General features: G+C 36.9%; 2 protein-coding genes across 3 annotated transcripts in view; one reads left to right on the top strand and one right to left on the bottom strand.

Moving 5' to 3' along the window:
- Positions 1-15299, top strand: part of IMPG1 (interphotoreceptor matrix proteoglycan 1) — a 65154-nt gene extending 49855 nt beyond the window's left edge. The window contains exons 13-17 of one of the 2 annotated variants that reach the window (XM_049818151.1): positions 1862-2433; positions 3219-3438; positions 7169-7379; positions 9969-10053; positions 13668-15299. In XM_049818151.1, the coding sequence (XP_049674108.1) occupies positions 1862-2433; positions 3219-3438; positions 7169-7379; positions 9969-10008 (1043 nt within the window). In that variant the 3' untranslated portion in view covers positions 10009-10053; positions 13668-15299. The other variant, XM_049818150.1, reaches the window with a different exon arrangement.
- Positions 15300-16180: 881 nt separating this feature from the next.
- The window catches only part of MYO6 (myosin VI), a 104034-nt gene continuing 95092 nt past the window's right edge, over positions 16181-25122 (bottom strand). The window contains exons 32-35 of the mRNA XM_049818018.1: positions 24583-24714; positions 23606-23632; positions 21091-21309; positions 16181-19651 (exon numbers count right to left, since the gene is read on the bottom strand). Coding sequence (XP_049673975.1) covers positions 19452-19651; positions 21091-21309; positions 23606-23632; positions 24583-24714 — 578 coding nt within the window. The 3' untranslated portion in view covers positions 16181-19451. The remainder of the gene's footprint in view (positions 19652-21090; positions 21310-23605; positions 23633-24582; positions 24715-25122) is intronic.

The raw sequence follows: 25122 nt of genomic DNA, 5'->3' as shown, positions 1-25122 counted from the left end.
GATACAGGCACTTCAAAAGATCCAGCATATGTTTGGATGGTTTTCTTCAAGTGAGATAAATGTCTCTCTCGACTAAAAAGGGAGGAAAGATGACTGGCTTAGAGGATGCATCTCACTTTTAAATGTCTCCTAGAAGTGAGATTAACACCACACAAAGGCATACTCTTAAGACTCCTGAGGAGTTTGAAGCAAAACCAAAAAGTAAATCTAGCTCTCTCACAACCTACTCCAACAGTTTAACAACTGGTCAGTCTATTATGTGTTTTACTTAGTTTATTACTATTGGTACTATTTATTATTTATATATGAATTTTATATATTTTTATATTATACTATTTATTACTTTTATACTATCAATTTATTTTATTAGCACATGTTCTGGTTTTTTTACCCTACTATCGCTGAATCACCATACAGGTAGTACAACATAGATAATAAATGATAAAGGGGGAAAAAATATGTATGTATCAGCTCTTAACATAAGTTTATGCAAAGTGATGACTAGATGGGAGAAAATTCTTTTCAAGCATCTAATTCTAGTAAAACCACGTACCTTGCCTTAGAACAACTCTTTGCTGTTTTGAGAAATGTGGTCAGTTTAGCAGAATGGGGCTATATATGGCTATATAGAAAATACTCCTCATTAGACCAAGGCATTGTATCTGCAGGGAGGAAGCAAAGAGCTAGTACGTGCTGTTAAATTCACACTGTCAAGAAAATAGACAGCTGTCTCATATTAAGCTTTTCTTTGTTGAAAATGTACATTTGTTCCTAAAAACCAGCAATATAATACGCAGAAAATTGGGCCTCATTTGTCTGGAAGCAAGGAAATGGAAAGGGACACAAAGAACATCCATGGGCAACTCCTATGCCATGGACAGAATAGTTGCCACCTCCTTCAGCTGAGGTTTTTGCCAATGCAAAATTTGCTCTCCTTCAGTACTTTCATTAGCCACTGGGAGGAAATTAGTGCGTAGGAAATGGAACAGTTCATCAGTTGGAGGAAAACTTCTTTACCATCAGCTGATAAGTGATTTTGCCTGCAGGGGGCTGCTAAAAGTCCCGTGTGAAGAACCCACACAAGTATTTCACTGGAAAAGGACAAAGTTGTCAGCTTGGGTAGATGTCTGTTTCTCGGAGGCCAGCATTTTCTGTAAAGCCATCGTGGCCGGGTAGCTGCAAGCCAAATTCAAAGAGTCTCACTCATCCCGCTTTAGATTTGGATTTCAGCTACAGCTATCACACATCCTAGATCCGCGCCAAGCCCCACCGAGGACCTCATAAAAGTTCAGCATCTGGATCAAATGGCTGCTTCAGGTGCAGCAGATGATTTCTTAAGGTTTGAATTTGTTTTCACTGGTGCTGTTGTCTTTTAGGTAAATCGACAGAATGTGCATCTGAAGAGGCTGTACTGCTTTCCTTAACCACATTTTATGATTACTGGCAAATAATAGCATTAACCTCTCGCAGAGGGGAACAGAATGACTCTGGCATACAACTGATCCGAGCAGACAGCTCAAAGCTGTGATCTACTCTTTCCGTCAATATAAACTGACAGTGTGATTATGTACCTTCAGAACAGGAATGTGCTTTGCTATGGCTCAGGAAATACTTACCAAGTCTAATTATTATTTAAACAGAGCACCCACAGAAATCTCATCACTTAAACATGTGGATGAGGTGTTTTATTCCAGTAGCCCCTCCTTGGTGATGGAAATAACATTTTCATGTTTTGATAGCGTTAAAGCTTGTTTTTAAAAAATGCTTCAATGGAAATACAACATACATGTTGTTTCCATGCTTGATATTTGTTATGCTTGCTTTCAAAAGAGCTACTTGTTTTTCCCCTGTTTTTCTGCAGCAGTTAAGATCATGGATGAACCAGAATCATCAGGCGATGACATTTTAGTTACAGCCAGCACTTACGAAACGTTGCCTTTCTTTATTGGTTCAAGTGATCTCTCTACCGCGCAGCCTGAAGATGTTATTACAGACGCGCTACCATCAGACCAAAGAGCACCGCTGCCTGCGGCAACCGGCCCGCCCTACAGCCCTTCGGAGATCATCGAACAGTCCCCTGAAGTCCCAGATTCCTCAGTGCCCGCCTCTGAGAGCGTTACGCCCGATGGCACCGGGACAGGAGTGCAGGACATTGCTGCCGAGTTAGATCACGTCGGTGCGATGAGCACAGCAGCACTGGAGGAAGCGGAGCACGGCAGCGGTTATATCTCAGTGCTGACAACCGAGCCTGCAGAAGCCACCCCAGCTCCTACGCTGAAGTATGTAACTACCAGCTCCATGACAACCGCAGCCAAAGGCAAAGAGCTAGTAGTTTTCTTCAGCCTGAGGGTAACCAACATGCACTTTTCTGATGACCTCTTCAATAGGAGTTCGACAGAATACAAAGCACTAGAACAACAGTTCATGCAATTGGTGGGTGAGAATCAACTTGAACAACATTTGCAATAGTTGGGCACGGTTTAACGAAATCCACTGAAGAGCACGGTATCTTAACGATATCAGACCCTACTACAATTCAGTCTGATAAGCTGTATTTTTAAAGGATCCATAACCCTGGGATGCTCTCAGGGTGTGAAGAAAGAGTTTATGCAGCCAGCGATGAAAGTTTTTACTTGTTCAAGAGACTCCAGATATATGCCTGGCATGTAGTTTATTTGGCTTTTTCTTAGATTCACATCAACAGTATAGCAGTGCTGATTACATCTAAGGCTTGTGTCTACATGCTGGATTTAAAAATAGGCCTTTTAAAATATATCATAGCTTAGCAGGGGGACCATGATTAGATACGGATTTTCTCCATGGGTACAATAGGGCAGCAGGTCAGCTCAGTAACATGCCTATTATGCTATGGACTAACCTGTCTGGATTGAACGTTTGAAAATAATTAAAGTTGGCTTTGGAGTGAGGTGATTTTTTTCTCTTCCAGATGAATAAACTCCCCAGCTGGTGTGCATTTCATTACAGGTGAAATTGCTGCCCATCCATCTCAATATATTATTGAGAAAGACACCAAAGTCCTGAAGAAGATAGTGCTAAACAGAAAAGTGAATTTAGTGGCGGAGTTTAACAATTGTATTAAATTCAGATAAATAAGTGTGTGATGTGTGTACTTGATAATGAAAAGTGACTATAAGAGAAATTAATAGCGGGTAGACATTGCCAGTAAGCTAAAATAAAGGCAAATTTCTCTTTTGCAGCTACTTCCATACCTTCAGTCCAACCTTACAGGTTTTAAGCACCTGGAAATACTTAACTTCAGGAACGGAAGTGTGATTGTGAACAGCAAAATGAAATTTGCCAGGACAGTGCCATACAATATCACAGAAGCAGTACACTGTGTTTTGGAAGATTTCTGTGATGCTGCAGCCCAACACCTCAATTTGGAGATCGACAGCTATTCCCTGGATATTGAGCCAGGTAAGATTGCATTACTAATGTATGTGCAAAACCAAAACCAAGCAGATAATCTTTTCCAGATTGTTACAGCTTCAGAAGTATTACTGTTGTGGAAATAACGATATTAGCAATAGCCTCCCAGTGATCAGGAGTAATAAGAAAAACCAAGATGTTGCAAATTATCTGCAGACATATTTTCACACTATAATGAAATGCTGGGTTCAGGTGTTGGTCTGTGCATGTACACAGACTGCTCTTCAGAGCCAAATAGAGTAAACTAAAAACTCTCTAGAATAAGGGCTGGGTGAAGACAGGTAGAAGGAATGCTCAGTTTAGGAACGCTCAGTTTACATGAGTGACTTAGTGACTTATGCAAACCTTGCACCTGAGTATGGTTTTCGCAGTGTTGTAAGCAAACCATAGTTTAGAGCATCATTAAACCTGTTTTTAAAGGGCTACAGAGTTCTAGACAGAAGGAGATAATTTGTAGGAATAATTGTATTCTACAAATACTCGCTGACCAGAGCATGACTATAAGTAGCACTCCATAGATTTGTAATTCCAGAATCCCTCCTGATTTAATACCTTTCAGATAAGTCTGTAGTCTTTGTTAAACACCTAGATAGTCAGTGACAATGTATCTGGACACTGTTGTAATGTCAGAAGCTTAAAGTTTTCAAAAACTGCGTTGTTTTATAAAATTGAAGCCTGGATCTATTTTCAGGTTCTCGTAATTATTTCAGGGCTGAATTTAATCTCATTGGCGTGGAGAAGAATGCTACCAGTACCTTAGCATGCAGATGCCTTCAGCAGTTTTGGTTAAGCTGTCTTTTTATGTATAGATCTCTGGCAATTCCAGAACAGAAATCCATCTACACACAGGCAGTTTCTAATCTGTTTTCATTTTACATATCTCCTTGTGGCCACTAAGAGCATACGTAGTGCGTGGTAAAGAAAGTTAACAAAATCACAGTATTCAAACTTTCAAAAATACTGCCATGATAAACTGATGTTTTGCTGAATTAAGTATTAAATGAGTTCACTAGAAAGAGTGAACTTTGGGCTGCCACACATCTCTGCTTTGGTAGTAAATTTTCATTAAATGAAAATTAAAATGAGAAGGTTGCTAAAACGCAAACACAGAAAAATTTAAAAATCTTTCATCTTCGTCCATATTCGTTGCTTTACTGATGTGGTATTTCAACATTAATTTAAGAAAACAATTATCCCAATGAGTTTGCAGAGAGCTATTCTTTCAAGGCTTACAAACAGTAGCAAAACGTCAAAATAGAAGAAATTATGTTTATAAAGCCAGTATATTCCCCTACAGGTGTTTCAGAGCCCTACTGTCTTTTCACTTCAGAAAAATAACAAACAAAAAAAACCCCAAACTGTTCAGTAAATTAAGGTAATTTGAGCAAATTCCTATTTATTGTGAAAGTAAGAGCCATCTAGTGGTAATAATGTTATACCAAATTGAAACACTGATAGGCACTGACAGTCCAAAATACCTATCAAGACTCAGCAGCTGCAAAAGGCTGACTGCACTGGTTGTAAATAATACCATAAAGAATAACCTAGTGGGCTTTTAAAATACCTGCATGCATTATTTTTGTAATCTAAACAAAGTGAAAACACAGAAAAGATGACAAAGTATGGCAGGTACGTAGCCCAACACTTTATTAAGGAAAATGAAACATTATCACCAAAAAATGACCCTCTAACCCAGCGAAATGCTCCTGCCAAGCTCTGCTTGTCAAATAGAAACGTGCTGAGACCTTTCAGCTTCAGCCTGCGTCTCTCTACTAGCAGTATCAACTTTTATTTCCACTCCTATAATGGCAAACTGTAACCATCAGAAGTGGGGAGAGACTTAGAGGAGACATGCAGTTAATGCAGCTGTTACTGTTTTAATCTAGTACTCAGTCATACAAACTCTTTTATTAACGATTTTTCCTTTAGAAGTGTTCTGGTTTTGCTTGGTGTGCAATTCTGTGTGGATAAGAAAAGAATCTGTAAGAATTAATATCCCCTTTTGATTTGCCAGCTGGTTTTGTTTCATTAGAGACTAAACTTTGTAATTCCAATCAGTATTATCAATGACCAGAGCACAGTACTCGGAACTTTTTTTTACTTGGGGATTTTTAGGGGTGGGTTGTTTTTTTTGTTTTGTTTTTTTTTTTTTACACATAAGCAAGGGTTTGCCTGGCAATAAAGTTACTTTGTAATTCATTGCATTACTTTGATGCCCAGTTGTTAAGAGTTTATGCATACATACATTTACAGTCCAGGAGCAAAGCAGACCCAAATCAACATCCCCATATAGCGAAGGGAAACTAAGCATGCTAAAACTCACTAGTCTAAAATAAGAAAAATAAATAAAAAATAAAAAATAAAAAGGGAACTAGCCATAGAACTATAGAGGGGTTAAAAGTGAACAGCTCTGCTGGATTAATTTTTACCAGTTAAGCATATCGTAGTGTGTGTCTGATATTTCCAGTACTACTATAAAGACTGCAATGCTCATTTTTCATTGAAATTAGTATTACTGAGCATCTAGTATGGAGCATGAAGCAGCTCCAGAAGAAAATTCTCAGCCTAGTTAGTACCTACAGGTACTAGCTGCAATATCCCACATGAATCTTCTTTTTAAACTATAGATTTTTCTTCTAAAGAAATTTTAAGCCCACGTAACTAAAAAAGGCCACATAGTCCAGCTCACAGCTGTATATCTGCTCGCATTTCATTCTCTGTGCTCTCTTTTCTTGTTTTTGTAATTATTTTTTTTGAAACCTTTCTGGATTCCACACACCTTATTGAAACTGTTTGCTGGCAAGAACAGACTTTGTATCCCCTGGTCTGCTTCTCATCTTTTGCCTCCTAAGGGCTTTACGCCGCAGTACACAGTAAACTGCCTCCATGAGACAAGACTGGGGGATGCAGCCCTCCTCCTCACCACCCCATCAGCACAAGCTGGGTGGAGCACTGGGTTAAAATGCCTCCTTTTTCATTTCCAGTAAGCAGAGAATGGGAAAGGAGAAGTAGACTTGTGTGACAGGAGATGTTAGGACTTCAAGCTGCCTCTGATTCCGGCCTTCCTATGAACATCAGCAGGCTCAGCTTCCCTTAGTATCACAGAGGCATCCCTTCATAATATTTAAAAATAAAATAAAATAAAAAAAAAAAAAAACAAACAAAAAACCCCAGCAAGTTTTCCCAATGCTAACATATCACTTAAAAAAAAATAATCCAAAACACTTGCAAGCACGTATTTTCTCTAGACCATGCCAATATTTCTAGGTTGCAGCCCTCATAGTACTCTGCAATATTCAATAACTTAATTCCCTCCCCTTGTCATGTCCTAAATTATGTGTTTAAGATCATTACAGCCAGAACGATTTCTTACACACATGCAAGGCTGTAGCATAGCATCCATGAGTATAAAACTAGCAATTACAGTAAAAAAAGGACAAAAATATACAAATGTGAAAATCCTTGTCAGCGACATGAAAATAAAATCACAGCCAAATAGTGATGGGGTAAACAAACGTAGAAGTAAATAGAAGCTTGCGTGCTTGCTGTGTCATCTACAGAAAGAAGGATGCGTGTCCTTTTACGCTAGACTACATCCTCCTATTAACATGCACAAGTAGCTGGCCAGTAAATGTGAATTGTTTTCTCTAGCTGCCACAAAGCCTGCCAAGTTACTTTGGGGTAATGCATCAATTAATGATTTACCCATCCTTTACAGCTGATCAGGCAGACCCGTGCAAATTCATGGCATGTGACGAGTTTTCGGAATGCATAATGAACGAGTGGACAAAAGAGGCTGACTGCCTTTGTAAACCTGGTTACGCAAGCCAAGACGGATTACCCTGTCGGAGCCTGTGTGAGCTGGAACCGCATCTTTGCGTCAATGGTGGGAAATGCGAGTTAGTTCCAGGAAGAGGAGCTGTCTGCAGGTAAATAAATGGTGCTTAACATGAATTCTGGTAACAGACCCCTGGTATGTCTATTGCATGAACAAGCAGGGCTGAGTATATACTTTTCGACAGCACAGACTGTGCTAATAAGCCACGACCTCAACATTCAGATGCTCTAAGCTACACTGCAATACCCTTCTTTGGTATGAATAGTCTCATTACGGAGGAATCCATTTCTGCCTGTTAGTACACACAGAACATCATGATCTAGGTATTTTTTAGGGATGCTTTAGAAAATTATTAGAAATTCAGCATCACTGGCAGAGATAAGACATACAAAACAATGCATTCTTTTCAGATTTCCAAATACATCTTGGAAAAATGAAACACCACATTCATGGTTTTGCTATTGATTACATAGTAGTATTTCAAGAAATTCCATTTTTCTAAGATGTATTAAAAAGGATATCCATATTCTTATAAACACACCTATGAGCACTATTCTGATTCCAGACCACCCAATAAAGCACATGAAGGCTGCTTTCAGGGCTTTCTGGGAAAGACTTGAAGATTAGCAGCTCCTCCTAACTGCAAACACATTCCATAAGGATTTTTACATGAAATGATGTTAAGCCAATAATGAGAACTACCACAGTACTTGAACGTCTTAATTCTCTCTTAAAAAGAATCAAGTTTCTTCCCACTGTAAGACTAGACTATCCAGAGCATTATGTGAAACTGCATACTAGACTGGCACACAGTAGTTCACCAGCCACGTGTATAAGCAAGAGACAAGTTACAATTCTTGCACTTGTTTATTGTCTCTTAATATTGACTTTACTAGGTTGATGATACATCTTTTAGCATACTTAGCATTAATGTCAAAAAAATAAGACTAACTACTGAGCAAATTATTCATACGATAATTTCACTCTAACAACATAACTGACATAATTCATTTTCTGCAGTGGGCGTCACAGAAATGATAACAGAAGATTATGTTGAATTCACTGCAGTTACTGCTGAATTCCTGATTTGCAGAGTCGCAGTAGTGCAGCTGCTGTATTTTGTACTAGAAATCAGCCTGTGAGCTAATGAGGTCCTCTCAAAACTTTACCAAAGTACCAAAGGGTATACAGCCTACTCCTCCAAGACCAACGCACTAAGGAAAATAACACCTTTCCATTTCAGAAAAGCCCCCATTTGATGTACAGTAATAACCAAATCATCATTTGGAATGATACAAGTATTAATAAATGAAACTTTTTGTGAATTCTAGCAAGTTCAAACAAACTTAAGACCAGTCTTATACTGACAGTTCGTGCAAACTTGTACAGTCTGCAGAGAGACAATTATGGCCTATTATTTGCTTTAGTCAGGCACTTGGTTTGCTTGTGAATTTACTTGGAACCACGCTAGTTTTTCCACTAACTAGAACCCCTGTGTTCTCATATAAAATATGGCAATCTTCTCCCTTGCTTTAAAGGGAGCTATTTGCAGTAAAACTCTTATTTCAGAACTTGCTACTCAGATACAAATGTTATTTCAACTTCACCTGTGGGGCCAGAAATTTGTCAGAGATGTTCCAAATGCATTAATTTCCTTAAAATTAATAGGTTGGCAAAAAATATGTCTCTTTATTTAACACTCCTGAATCTAAGAATATTATCTTTCATCTATTATCAATCACATTATTTCATACAGACATGTAACAATTAATTGTACTGGGAATACTGTGCTTGTATTTAAATGCAGATTTTCCTTTGTTTTCATTTGAGGTACTCCATATTTTCTGCCTTCAAGTTCTGTACATTTTTCTCTTCCTCTCCCTATTTTAGATGCCCTGTACGTAGACACGAGCTTTACCACGGACAGCGCTGTGCAAAATTTGCTCCAGAACCCATACAACCCTTCACTTTTAAACCTCTCATTCTTGGCTTACTAAGCCTTGTTTTTCTCCTCATCATTTTAATTATTAAGTTAAGAAGAAAAAGCAAAAGAAACTCTGATTTGCAGTAAGCTGCTCATGATCTTTTTCTTCACATTTCAAAATATTCCTTTTTTAATTTTGCAATTTAAAATCTTATCTAAACAAAAATGTTCTGCATTGTAGAAGTCCTACTCTCAACAGCTGCAATTCAGAAAATGCTGTAAGGATTAATCCTGCTTTTGAACATGATGAACCCATAACTAGCTTTTGTCATACGGCTTGTAGTGTAAGTGCTTGTGTCAGTTCCTCAAGGATCATTGATCACGAAGCATTACATGAACTTGAAAACACAATTCAGCATGGAGGTAAAATGCATGGAAATCCTTTTCTTACCCCTCAACAAACAGTCCCACCTCAAATAGCAGGTCCATCTTCATGTATTAACTCTACAACTAAATCAAATTTGACTCTCATCTCTTGCTGCACAATTTCAGAACTAAAAATACTAATTCATTTATTTACGTTCCACATTTACTGCTGTGTAGGTTTCATAACAGGACTGTAGAACCGCTTTTCTTACAGCTCTCTTGCATGGCTTTGGTGGCCCATCCCATCTGAGTGCTTCTTGTGATTTACTGAAATAATTAATCCGGTCTTTTGATTTCTTTTTTTTTTTTTTTTTTTTTAAACTGTTGTAGGTCACCAGACCAGTTTACAAAGCCAGGATTGACAAGTTAGTCTCTGAAAGTCTTCATTTCCAGCATTCAGCCAGACAAAACCAAGGTTTGTGACTATTTTCAAGAGCTTTAAAAATCTGTTGAGTTTCCTGTCTGTCAATGTTACCAGGAAGCCTTTTTGTACTAATACCATACAACGAGAAGCTCGGGGGTTTCAGATGCTTGATATGACAACCATCCCTTCTTAAGTGCTTTTATACAACAAAGTTCCATTCTGTATACCCATCTGCTAATGTGGCAGGCGCTGAAACAAACGAAGGAAGAGAGTATTGAAAACGACAAAGCCACACAGAACACAAACCAAAGGGCAGGTTTTAACTAGCAGTAACAGATCATTTAAAAATAATGTGTGCCTGTTTAAGCTACACAGAGTTTGAACAAGTAGGAATTGTAACTTGAACAGAATACTGCTCGTACCTTGAACACTATTTCAAGTTTTACAACTCGAAACCTCTTGTATCTTTGGGGGAGGAAAAAAAAAAAAAAAAAACCAGACAGAAAGGAGAAAAGCCAAGTCACAAAATTTTCTAAAATTGCCAGGCTGTATCTTACTTCTGATGTATCTGAGGATGCTCTCTTGAAAGGTAGACAAAAAGCTTTTACTTTCCCATTTTCATTTTTCTGAATTACAGCCCAATTAGGAAGAGAAAGGTTTTACTATAGCTGTTAGTACCCATTATTACTGAGGGTAGTATCAGTACAGGATTGCCCTGGCACTGGCTATATACTACGGGAGACAGGATACCGGGGTACGTGAATCTCTGGCTTGAGCCAGTACATTGTCATGTAAATAAATAAAGGAACACCATATAGAAAGATTACTTTTCATTGATCTTCATCACACCCAGGTCTGGTCTCTCCAGTACTCCAGGTCACAGTTACAGACAGCGGACAACGCGGGGACTGGCAGGCAGTGAGTGACAGAGACCGACAAGTCAGCAGGGAGCAGCAGTTTGGAAAAGCTCAAGAATGAATTGGCTTCCCTGCTGATAAAGCAAGAGCACAGACGTTTGCAATTAGTATTTTACATCCACCTTAAAAGAAATGTGTCTGTGGGTAATTGCAGACCAATAAGCTTCCATACCAGCTGAACTACTTAAAATTACTACTTACAACAGCATTAAATATTTTATGAAAAGAATAAAATGGCACATCTGTGGGAGAAAACCAGGCCTCTGTCATCTAGACTCTATTTGAGTTGTCAAAAGTATATTGACAAAGCTCTTCTCAAGATCTAGTTAAGGAATTTAATTTAGTGAGAAGTGAGGCAACCACAAAATAGAAATGGGTTTAAAAAAAAATTAGATGGTTTTGGCCATTTTTCACCATTATTTAAGTTCTAAATGAGTGTTCACATCAGAGCCTTTATGTTGAAGAAGTTTTTAATGATTTGAAAAAAGTCAGTGGAGGAAGAAAAACGTAAACACAAACAGCTTTTGTTAGCTGAAACTGAGAGCGCCACTTCCGTATCACAATGTAGTGATACAACTCCTTTGGAGCTAGATTTTTAAAACAGAATATGGCACTTGAATTGAATTGCAGGAGGCGGTGGATATCTAGAACTCTTAGGTGAAACTGAAAATTCCAGTCTTTCAATTCTGTTTTGCAATGTGTAATGACAGCATTGACAGCTTTTTAGGACATACTATCTACCGTAAGTACAGCTCTGTATTTATAAAGGCGTGTATGAAAATAAGCATGGAATTCCAGTAGAAGCTAAAATAACCTTCAATTCCTTCCTAAGCATGGAAAATATCTCCAGTTTAGTTATAGGGTCACTACATGGAAAATGACTGCAAAACTTAGTTATCAGAGGGGGTTTTGTTTGGTTGGGTTTTTACCCAATTAGTAATCCAGGAACTAACAAACATGTTTCACGTCCAGGTGAAGAACTTTCTCTTCCTTCTCTCTGAGCTCAGTAGAAAACCCAAGTTCTTGCAAGCAGCTGAAAGCCACCTCTCTACATGGTTAGGTCTCTGGGAACTTGGTGTGCCTTGCTCCACAAATCATACAATATGAGGAATAAAATGACTGAGTCAGTCATCTTTTTGGGGGCCAAAGCAGAATGTGACAATGAGGTAGAATTCACACATTTGAGTGGATCAGCTCATTCAGACTGAGTCATAAGGCCCACAAGTCCACATCCAGTTGGCCTACTACGGCTGAGAGTCAAACATGCCAAAGTTCTCCAAAAATGATCCTGCTGACCTGACTCTCTGCTGCCCACCTCACCTAAGCGTGGGCTCTCTAATCCTTTGGGATGAGAGCCAAAGACACCACCTCACTCAAAATGCAACTTTTCTCTTGTAGTATCTGCTGTCCCTGTTAGTGACTGCGCTGGATGCTCTCTGCTCGGTGAAAAAGGTGCTGAAAAATACAGCACACAGCTTTTCAGCTGTAAGGGTCTTATGTCAGGCTGCCCATAAAGTCTATTATTTTTCAGTTGGTCTAATGGATGCTATTCTATAAACATCATTTATTTGTGCTTGTACATGGCATGGGTGAGTAAGCTTCTTTTTCAAGACATTACCTGGCAAAATTCAGTGACGGTTCTAACCCCTGAAAAGAAAAAGGATCTCATCTAGTCTTCACAAACTTTTCTAAGCTTGCAAAAGAACTGTGCTGCAACAAATACCACAGAAAATCAGTTTTAACAAACTTAGGTAAAACCTAAGAGGATCCAGAAACCTTTGACACAAAATAGCCCAGAAGCATTGGGAAAAAAACACTGGATAAGAGGATGGTAGAATAATTTGTTTCATAATGCTGACTCTAATCAGCATGGACAAAGACCGCTTCATTTGATGCAATTCAGACAAAGCCTGAAAGTCATTACAGATTCTCCCTAAGAAATACATAAAATACATCACTCTTTGCTCATCAAAACCAGTAACTGACACATAGCAAGATCCTCTGAAAAGCCGACTCAGCCATCAAGAAAGAGGACTGAAATTAAATTTGAGGTGAAAACAAAGACTGCCATTTGTTTCATCCTCATGTCAGTCGCTTCGATCATCAAGCAAACAGTATTTTGGATTAAAACACTACAACAACAATACAAGTTAGCGTGTTAGACCTCCCCCACCAACATCAGAGATTTAGTGTTTCATTACCAGAATCACAGGGGGAAGACGACCTAAAATACCATACAGAGATGGAAGCGCTGTGCTCTTAGTTCAAGAATACCAGGGGTCAGGTTTTACAAATTTACAAGTCTGCATGGCACAGTTGCCACTCTCACACTTAAAACAATGCGTAGAAACTGAACATCCCAAAAGATTGTTTCATCCCAGGTCTGCTGTAACTGGGAATCTTGTAGATACTTTAGATACGGCTTCTTTTGTAGCACACTGCATTCTAATTATTTACAGTCAAAACCATGTTCTTCAGATTATGGTGGTATCGGTGGTAGTTGTTTGTTGTTTCATACAGAAGCACAGCATTGCTGTACCAGGGAGAAAAAATAATAAATTTTACTCTGAGCTCAATGATTTAGTATGTAAATAATAACTTCAGGATTATCTCAATTCTCCTTACAATGAACTGGAGATTATCTTAACAGATTTTAGTGAGACCTTGCCTATTAGCAGTAGATAAATAATACATTTTCAAATTAAATAAAACGCTTTTCGAATGTCTTAACGAGAGTTTCTCTTACAGGTATTAGAAAAAGAAGGTCTGCATTATTCAAGACTGAACTTCAGGTTGATCATGCGTATGAAAAAAATTCAAGGATTCCTCAAGATATAACTTTTAGCTGTAACATCAGTACACATAAAAAAAAAAAAAGTTTTATTGAACAACATGACCACGTCGACCAACTATTTGACCATGTCTAAAATTTGCCTAGTAAGAAGTCCCCAGTGTTAAGATGCATGCATTAAGCATCCAGGGCTTACACATCTTAACTGTATTTTCATTTAAGAGCCAAATGCTAGAAACAGATTTTCGTGAGAAGTGACTTTTTTCAATATTGTATGTCACAGCCATTTGGGTAAAAATGTCAAAGAAACTTTACTGCATTTCTATACCCTTTTATTAACCTTCTTCACGTACACTAATGTAAGTGGCAAACATGGAAGTAAGAGCTGTCATTGACCAAAGGCCACGTTAAAAGCATTTAGGAACTTTTTCATTCTCGCCCTACCACGCTCACATTGCAAATCACACAGAAGTTGGGATTAATTTTTTTTATCGTTTCTGTGAACGTCAGATTCCTATTTTTCTGATAATTAACACATTATATATACACATATATACATACACACCTCACTGCTTCGTTTCTGATGACAGTTAAACTGCCAGGTTATCCTAAGGCTTCCAACTTTTTGCTGAGGCACAATGCCTGCAGCTTCATCTTTTCCAATCACGAGTTTTATACTCACAAGCACCCTCCCAGTAACATGTAGATTAGAGTTGCACATAAGCACATACACTTTAAACTCAGTATACACACAAATAATTTTGAGAGGTTACTATTAGTTTTTGTAGAAGAAATCTAAGCAGAAAATGGGTGGCCATTAAGTATTTTATAGGCTTAGTAATTTACGCTCTATGGATCCACAATCCTGATTCAAGTATGAGCATTATTTTTACCTTGAACACCTTTTTCTTGAGCGTATATGTATTTACACGTTGCACCAGTGTTTTGTAACGTTCAGGCCCTGTTTGCTGCTCGGTGCATACCAGAACTAGCACTTACAGCTCAAACTGAGCTTCTACAAAGTTCATGACTATACTGGATGATGGCTCCTCATTCAGATGTGAAACTTTCATGTATTCAGGAGAGTAGCTGATTTTAGTGACAATTCTTTTTACTTTATACCACACAGTTACCACAGCAAAGACTGAACTTAAGCTTACCTTATAATGTATGCTCAAAAGAACTGTTTACAAATTCCAAACGACTAACTGCACAAACAGATTTGCCTGCAAAACCACTAAAACTGGTGATTGTGTACAAATGAAGGCAATGCACCAAGAATACAAGGTTGAGTTTCTACAGCTGAAATAGTATTTTTACTTAATTTATTTAACTAGGGGGAAAAAAAAAGGAAACCTAAAATGTGGTTTTACACAGTAACACTTCAGAATAAAACTCTTACTTTAAAAATACTTCTTGCAGGGCACTGGAAGTCATCCCTGCCAACAAACGTTAGCTTTTCACCATCGCTTACGTAAGTTAAGAATGCATTAAGAATGCTGAAAGCATTCCATTTTTTCCATTACAAATGTATTTTTGTATGTGTTTAGTATATTTCAATTCATACTAGTTATCACTAGTCAGATTAAAGAATAAGTAATATTAAAATGTGTATTTTAATAATGATTATTCATGATTGTATTTATCACTCTCAACTGTTAATTACCAAATATATTTGCTGGATGTAAGCCTTTTGTATTTCAATAAAATATAATAAAACTATTACTTGAAAATTTCACAGGGAATTGAATTGGTATTTAATCTCACATTAAAACACATCACATTATCTTAAAACTGATGTAAAGCTACAGTTGGAGATAAAAGCCATAACGAAAGTGAAACAAAATTACATCTCCTAGATATCAAAGTCTGAATTATTTCAGTCTTCTTAAATTAAAAAAACACCATTCTGATTTGGCCCTTAAGACAGGAAAGTTTGAGAATACTTTAAAAAAGAACCCAAAAAACAACTACAAAAAACCCAACAAACACACACAAAAGCAACGCATCTCCACCCCAAACAAAGCTTTTCCTGCAGCACACAAACTCAACGCATCCTAAGCGGTTTCCGTAGTCGCCAATCGTCATGATCTAAAATGGAAAAGGTGCAAACTGTACACAGCACAGCAAACGATAAATAGGTTGGAAGTGATAGCAATAAAGGTTAAAAAATGGTAATAAAAGTAAAAAGATACTTGTTTCAACAAATACTGAGAAATGGGGTGTGACACTTAAAGATAACGAAATCAGAATTTTTTAGTATCAGAATGTTATTTTAGAGGAACACTTACCTTAGAAAGTAAAGACAAAATCTTTACTAGAGTAGCTTTAAGTACCATAAATATCTTATAGAAAAGCAGCTGGCAGTTCCAGCACAGAAATCCTTTTATCCTTCTCGTAATTTAATTTACCCTTTTTTACTATGCTTTAAATCTTTAAAGACAAAATGGTAAGAGATACAACTGAGATGTCAACATGGAATGTATTTATTTTTTTTAATTTTCAATACAGTATTAGGAGGTCATTTAAATACTTTAAATAAAGATTTTGGAGAAAAACCCAAAGGATTCAACTAGGTAAAGAAAAACAATCTTATCAGTGGATGAAAGACAAGTATTTAATGACCTTGTGATCTTCGAAGTAGCATTCGCTAGAAAATTCATATTCCTGGGCCACCTCGTCAGGAATGTAGCCACGCACGGTGATTCTCTTCTGCTCTTCTGTTTTCTGGAGTGTTTCATGCAGAAGATCTCAACTATAATGGACAGGTTCACTGAGAGGCAGGAGGAAATTTCTTTTAAAAATCAAACACACAGAACCAAGCCAACATGTTTACCTCATCATTTTGCTTTAAAAACAAAATCAGTTTTTTCTCTATAACCACAGATCAGAAGGGCATTAGGTAATACTACAATCCTACAGATCAACCTCCCCCTCCTCCCCTTATTTCCTCTCCAAATCAACCAACAGTATAATTATCTGACACAGTAGATGGAACAAAGGAATCAATCGGTAAGCAGCTGAATATTGCCTGACATAAATAAACCCCCACAAACTGAAACAAGCTGAAAATTAATTTTGTTGCACAAAAAGATGAGTAGAACTAAAAGCAGATGCTGCTTTCAGTGCAGAGAAAAAAGGAAAAAGAAAAAGAAAAAAAAGGGCTCGCTACTGTGCAAACTAGAATACCCTGACTTTTGGAATGCATCTTCTGCTTGCCTCAGGCATACTGCTGGAGCAATGCAGAGAGGTGGGACCATCTCATCTGAGAACATCCAGCCACCAGTTCCTCCTCCACTATTTCAGAGTCGATTTTATTTTCCTGATAGCTCATATTTGTTAGTCATTTAGTTAACAAGAATTCCCATACACCCCATTCTGAAAAATAAATTTTCTTTCTGATGCCAGTCAAGGAAATCCTGGCATAATCAAAGGAACAGACTGGAAAAATTCAGTTAACAATTTTATTTATTGTAAGTTCCCCACAAGTATGTTTACACATACATATACTAAAATATTTAAGCATATATATGTGTATATACTTACACACACACTTAAGTATTGAGGTTCTTTGCTTACCATATTCAGTCTCGTAAGATCTGTTTTCTATATAAATATATATATATAAACTGAGACTGAATGTGTTAAATCAAGACGCTAAATCCAGATAGTAATAAATAGAGGGTAGGGCATCTCACCCCTACCACTTCAGTCATTTTTCTTCCTTGTATCGCATGAATGATCATAGGTTCTTGCAGTGCTAAGTTTCTGGAGACTGGAAGTTCTGAAACTTTGGTTCCAAGTCAGTAACACATTAAACCAGTAATCTAAATTTCATAAGCAGCACCTTTAAACTCATGCAACACTGCACAGGTTTGTACACAACTTGCTAGCCAGCAGTCTGATGCGCTGCTCCTTTCACCTTCCAGCCAAGAATTACTGCTTCAGTGAAGAATTTGGGTAAAATGAAAACATTTTCTTGTCTGCAATCACACGACCAAAAAGTAGAGTGGGTATGCAGCAGAAGTTGAGATTCCCTGACGCAGCGGATTCATACAGAGTTAATGTATTACTCAGGTATCTCCACGTGTTACAGTAAGGAGTGCATCTGTAATAGCAAGCAGATGGTGGCATGCAAGCACAAGCTAAGGTCAGCAAGGATATATGCATCAGGAGCTTTCTCTGTGCCACAGAACTGTACCTCTTGAAAGTTATTAATTAGGTATATTTATGCATTTAAAAACTAAAGTTTCCAAGAGGTTTCACACTGAGTAAACAGTAAGGAATTTATTTTATAGTGTAAGCAAACTTCCGTCAATTCATAAAACAAGACTTCTTTTTAAATCAAGTTGAATGAGTAATTGAATATCAAGCTACTTGTATTTCAAATGCCTATCAGAGAGATAATAAATAATCAAGTTTAATTTGTTGAAATAATGGCCAGCACGGTGAAACAATATTCACATCAGTGAACCAAATGCATCTTAAAACTGTGTGAAATTAATAACTCCCACCCACAAAAACTCCCCAAACAAACTGCTTAATAAGGGAACTGTTACAAGCTATGAAACTTGACAGAGATTAAAATAAAGCTCAGTGTCCAAATCCTATGATATTCTAGTATACTAAAAATTGTAGCTATTTCATCAGCATGTAGATGCATTACGTTACTGGACCAAATTTTCATACAATCTAACAAAAGGTACAGACCTTGTGCATCTCATTACAATTAAAATAAACAGGATGTCTGAGGCTCAGGCCTCAATATTCAGTTAAGTTATACTGCCACCAAAAAGCTGAACATATTTCCCTTATGCTATCCTTAATCTTATATGCCTCCAGATACAAGTCGTGGATAATTTTGCATAATATATTGAAATTACACTACCTGGATAAACAAACTGTCCAAGAATTTCTAACGGAAATTTGGTCAGAAAAATAAAAGTCTAAAGGAAACTTGTACTTAGAGAAAAGACAAAGAAACTGAGAGAAGTGGTATAAGCCCTAATGAGCAGTACATTCTTTGAGTACCTCTAATATTACACAATATTGACATATATGAATGTGCTTCTCAGAATGTACAAAAACCATTTCTCTTCAACCAAGACAGAGAATTCATATTCATTAAATATGAATTTATGGGTCTCAAGTTTAGGAGGATTTCCCATCAGTTTCTGAAAAAGTCGGTAAATACAGACACGAACCAGTTTTCAAATCAGGACATAAAATGTCTCAGATTATATAAAAGTATACTCCAACTTCTCTGGAACAGAAGTCAAAGCTAAGGCCTCACAATTCCAGTTATTAGAAACAGCATATATCCTCTTTACTAGGCCACCACTTGAAGCCAACTATTCAGTGTTTTAAAGAGGGGATTTTATAACGAGGTGGTTGCAATGCAGTTCTTTGTAATATGTACCCAAGTACAGACAGATTGCTTAAAAGTGTTAGGAGTTATAACAGAAACTGTTACAGAAAATGCAGCATATAAACAAAATGCAACAAACTACACTGACTGAAGTTTCTTCAAGGTCCTCATACCTAGTAAAGTTCACTACACAAATTAAACATCATAAAGTACAAATTAACAAACCACATGATTAATAAAATCTGTTCACTTTATATTAAACATCTCTAATATGATTATAGAATGCTTACGTCCTCTGTTGCACAGAGGAACTCTTCCCTTTGTATCATGGGCAAGGGTTCTCATCTTGAACACTACTGTGCAAAATGACCACTTATTTCAACAGGTTCTGCAGCATAGCCGTAGCATATGTAGGACGAGCTTGTCTGCTTTCAATTGCATTTTGAAGATACTGGATACCTCCACAGCGCTCCCAAATTTCTTCAAACTGTCTCGGCAAAATTTCAGCACCTCGCTTTCGAGTTAAGCCAGTCTCTTCAAGATTAAGCTCACACATATCCATATCATCCTTACCTGAAATGGTAAAGGGAAAAAGAAAAATCTTCATAAAGCTCTTACATTATTCGAAGGTCCCATTAACAAAGATTATATCTTTGTTAATTAGATTTCCTCTCTCAAGCTCTGGTTTGTTAATAGACGTCAGAGCTTATGGGGAAATCAGTCCTCAGAGACAGAAAGAAAGAGAGAGAGAGAGAAATTTATTCTTTTTTGCCCCCACACAGTACAGAAAAGCAGTATCAGAATAAACTAGTATCAGATTCTGCAACTGACAAAATTGTGCTTAAAAAACGAGCAAACGAACAAAGGAAAGAAGCCGAAAAGATCAGCTTTCTTGCTATATTCTCCTGAAAACCACTACAAGATGACAACCACGTTTGTTTTACACATATTTTCAGTTTTACACAGGTTTAGAGTGAACTGCTGTTATTCAATTTGTTTAAATGGAGCAAAGTGACTAAGAACTTGAGACTTTTGATCAAGTAGCCAGTATTCTCACTCTGTCTGCCTCCCATGCTAAACAAACAGTGTTCACCAAATGGGACTGACACAGGGAATCCGATGAAATGATGAATGTAGCTCACTTGCTGTATTTTAATTTATTTTTAATAGGTGATCCATTGAATGTGGTATTTATGACAACAATGCTACTTTTAGCTATGGGCTTTGACACTGAACAGGCAACAGCTGGTATAAGGAATTCTATTAAAAATAATTAGCAGAAAACAAAGGAACTTTTCCTCACTCTGAAGCTAAACAAATTGGTTATGGCCTTTTCCTCAGTCTCCAAGTTAAATACAAAAACTCAAAACATAGAACTCTAAACAGCATTTCAACAGTGTTTTCTCCCCCTTTCATGGTCCTCCAGAAAAGGAGGATACACTTCATTACCAGGTAAATCTCTACCTAATCCATTGCCACATTCAGTTTTTATTTAAATGTTTAAGATTAAAGAGCTATTCTTGCATACTAGGCAGCATAAATATGGTAAAAGCATCAGTTTGCTATTAGCACCATACTATAGAAAGACAAATTGCAAATTGTTCCGATACAAACTGCTGTAATTTTTCAAAGCTAACTAAAAACCAAGACAATGATGAGTAGAACTTTGCAGATAAATCATGTTTTACCTTCACGCTGCCTCCAGTTCAGTGAACACTCTGAGGACACTTAATAATAAAATCCATTTACATTTGGATTGTCACTCTGTCTACGATTTCCCAGATTAAAGTACATGTACAAGTAAAACACATGACCAATTACATCTCCAAATGATACTCTGTAACATTTGGCCACCATCAACAGCACTCCCAAATCCTCAAATTCTGCCCAGACAAGAACTGTTGATGGAAAAAAAGAGGATACAAGTTGGGAAACTTGTATCATCAGCCTCTTTTTCTAAAGTTATCAACTTTGAACCTTTTCAGTATTTGAATTTTGCTTTCAATACCAACCCGCTACAAGGAGAATGGGTGCCTTGTCAGGATGAAGTTCCATTTGTCGAGCAATCCATGGCCCATCAAAATGTGCATACCACCAACCCTTCTTCTTGTTCTGGGGATCTTTGTATTGGTCCGCAGGACGGATGAAGGGAATGCGGAAGTAACGCTGCTGTCTGTTTATTTCAATCTCTTGTTGCCTGGCTGGTAGCTGGGTTGTCGGGTTCTGTTGAGCTATCATGCAAAAACCAAAAAAAACCCAAAAACAAGCAAAAAAAAAAAAAAACAGAAAAGAAGAAAGCCGTATTATAACTTGCTTGATTAATCAGAAAAGTAAAAAAACCCAAAAAACACCAACCAAAAAACCCACCCCACCCCCGCCCCAAAACAACAAAACAAACAAAACCCCAAACAAAGACTCCCAAACCCAAACCCAACCCCCCAAAACCTGACAAAATCTCTCTGAATACAAGGTGATGTCTCATTAAACCTAAAAAGCACTCCCGTCTCATATAATGTGCATTCTTTTAATCACTACAGCTACAACACTGGTGAGGAAAGGCTCATGTTAACTATTGCATCCGTATGTTGCTCTATAGCTTGCTCAATGGCATCAGGTACATTTAGACAAAACAAAGTGAGTAAAATAACACGTTCTGCTTTAAATCAATATTTAAGATAAAACTTCCCATCTCAAATTTCTTACCAACCAGAAACATTAATTAGTAACAGCTCTAGTTCGGTCCATCTCTTTGTAAAACAAGATTATAGCACAAGGAAGCGTCTTCAGTTACAAAAATTGTAACTTGAAGATTTTTGACAGTTAACACAGAAAGGTGTGTAATACTGTTAGAAATGACTAATTTGTTAATAGAAATGTTTACAACAATTACTGCTTATTACAAAGCTGCCACCAAACATAACTTTCTGCCTAGATTTCTGCGTACTGAACTCCAGCATTAGAACTACTCTCTGGCTGCTTTCTTTTTTTAAGGAAATTGTTTATTTCAGACCATTAAGATAAACAGACCAAACTCCTAGAGGAGACAAGAGTTATAGAAAGTCTTTTAAAGCTTCATATATATTTGGTAAACAATTGCCAATGGCATTTTTGGACTCCCTCAGAGTTCCACACATTTCAGACTTCAGAGAGAAGCTTTCTTCACAATAAAAGCAAATACTCTCTATGTTAACTCATCAACTGATCGACCTTCTTAATGTTATGTATACACTATCATAATCAGTTTTAAATAGTAAATGCTCTTACAAGCAAGATCCTTTCCTTTAATAACTGCCTCCTGCAAAAGTTTATTAGTGATCTTGTTTTAGTGGTTTACAATACCACTGTTACAAATACCCTGTTTAAGAAATTCTGAATGTGAATCTATGCCATCTCTACAAAACAAAATCAGTATTAACAGTTCCATGTTTGAGCTTAAAGGGAATAATTAAAAATGAATTCCTTTTGTCCGTTGTCTGATAAGCAGCAAAGCTAATTTTTGAGCTAAAATTTAATAAAATGAAGAATGACAGTCACCTCTAATAACATATTTTTACAGTTATGAACAAGACTAATAGACTAGCAACTGCACCTTGACATTTCTTCCACTTAGATGCAAGCAAAAATAGTTTTTTCTAAATGCAAAGAGCAGAACCTTAAAAAAAGTATGTACTATACAAATCATACCCCCCAATTTTTTTCCATGTCTACATAAGCCAAGAGAAGAAAAACAAAACAGATTTTAATAGGTGAACGCTGCTTTTATACATCAACTCTGATAAAGCATGTATTTTACCAGGAGACGTAGTTTACAGTTTATAAGAAATTAATTCTATTTTCTGTACATTGTCTGAACATCTATCACAGCAGATCAGTGCTTTAGTATTATCAAACACTTTTGGCACTGCAATGGTAATTGCTAAGGCTTATTTCTACCCCTAAATGCATACCTAAATGCAAGAGGAAATCTAGAGGACAGGAATGCTAAGCAGCCAATATAGCCTCTACTTTTCAGTGGTATGGAATTGTAGTTCTTTATTCAAAAGAAACCACCACCTGAATGTTAGTTTGTGTGCTAGGAAAATAGCTGTTACATTGTTGATTCCAGAGTTTTGCTACAACAAAAAGCCATATGCAAACAGTAAAAAAATCTTGGAACAAGCATGGCATTTCATGGTGGGGAGGGGCAGGGAAGAGGAAAGAAAGAGAGAAAAAAAACCCCAAAAACAAAACAAGGAGACTATACCTTCAAATAACCTACATAAAAAGGTTATTTCATCTTCCCTTCCCATGACTGCTCAAATGGCTAAGATCTCATGAAGATAAGCAGTAAAGTACATTTGTAAATACCAGAGTAACATGTAATTACCATCAGTTCAATAACATAGCCAAATTGTACAATAGAATTTTTTTGAACAATTAAATTCTATATACATGTGTAGCAAAACACTGGATTAATTGATGTTAGTACAGAGCTCTCAAGTGTTCCTATTCTTCAAAGTTAGCTTAAATAACCGTCTCCCCACTTACGTGAGTTGCTCAAAAATGGTGCAAAATCTGTGAACAAATATTATATGTTGAACAAAACATAAAAGTGCTGATTCTTTATAACTTACAGTTTCATTACCTCAACATTTTTCACCCATCAGGGAAAAGACAGAAAGAAAAAACTACATCATTTGAAGCACACATCCGCTGACACCTGAAAGACTTTTAGCTTAAACATCTAAGAAATCAGAGTTCCTTCTGAATACCTTCTCAGATCATTACAATACCTAGATGTGAAATGCCCCTGTAGTATAATTATTTGCAATAGGAAAAATTACTTCTGACATTAACAAAAGTCTTGAAAGGTCACTATCAGCGACTTTCTTCTGAACTGCAATGTTCTAACTTTTCTTCAGAAATATGAAGCCATATTTCAAGGAATGTAAAAAAATGCAATGAAAAACATTGAAAAGAATGCTGTAAATATCTAACTAAATGTGATGAGATCATGAATACTCCAAGCTTTATTTGCAATAATCCAAACATTTTCTGCTCTTTGCTACTTCCCATTAGCAATACTGTGCATACATTTTTATTTTACCTATTTAGCTCCAGACAGAACTTGTGAGCTCAAATTCAAAGCAACTTACCACTTTGCAGAAGTGCTTCAAATGCCTTTTCCTGCTGTTTCAGTCATAAGCTTTCTTAAGCACTTAAAACCACATTACTAGGCATGGCCACAAGGACCCCATTCTTTGATAACATCTTTTCCAGGGATCCAGATTTCACCTGCCATGTATCTGTACCAAAATTCCCTGAAAAGCTCAAATTCTCAGGTAATGCTCAAGCAAGCAAAAGTTCCAATCTTTTCAAAATATTTACCTTAAATCAATATAAAAATACTCTTTAAAAACCCAAGAATTTCCTTCAACCTAGTGAAACCAAAATTAATTCTAGAAATGTTTTCTTTAGAATATTGTCACCAAAATCATTATAAACACAAAATTATCTCTCCTCACCATAGTCTGTGACTGATTTGGGGGCACGCTGTTCTGTTTCTGCATTGCGTTTCTTATTCTTGGATTTCCAAGCATGATATACCTTTAGCCTTCTGTGAAACTCTTCTCTGCAAGCCGCCAACAGTTCAATATCTGTCTCAAAAAATGAGGAAGGGAGGGATAAGTGAGAAAAATCAGAATAATTATTTACTAAATGCTTTTCTATACTGATATCTAAATAATTTTAGATCATGTTGTAACACTAATATTTTTAATATAGTATAATAATTATATTTATTATATTTATTAAATTATACCCTCACTCTCTGCAGCAACAGGACTTCTATTTTATGGCCCAGAAAAGTCCCTTAGAGTGCTATATATCCTTTTCTCCTTTAGAGTAATGGCAGTCCCCAAAGTAGCTGCTCCACTGTGAGATCTGGAGCAGTGAAATGCTACAAATAAAATTTTCACTTCACTAAATTTGCCTGTTGACATTATCACAAGCCAAGCAGTAGGGAAACAGATAAAATTTCACTGCTGAACTTTATTTCTGGAACT

This window comes from Accipiter gentilis, chromosome 15 (genome assembly GCF_929443795.1).
Source record: "Accipiter gentilis chromosome 15, bAccGen1.1, whole genome shotgun sequence".
Classification (NCBI taxonomy): domain Eukaryota; kingdom Metazoa; phylum Chordata; class Aves; order Accipitriformes; family Accipitridae; genus Astur; species Astur gentilis.
Note: the sequence above shows the minus strand (reverse complement) of the source record. Positions and strands in the feature narration are given on the sequence as shown.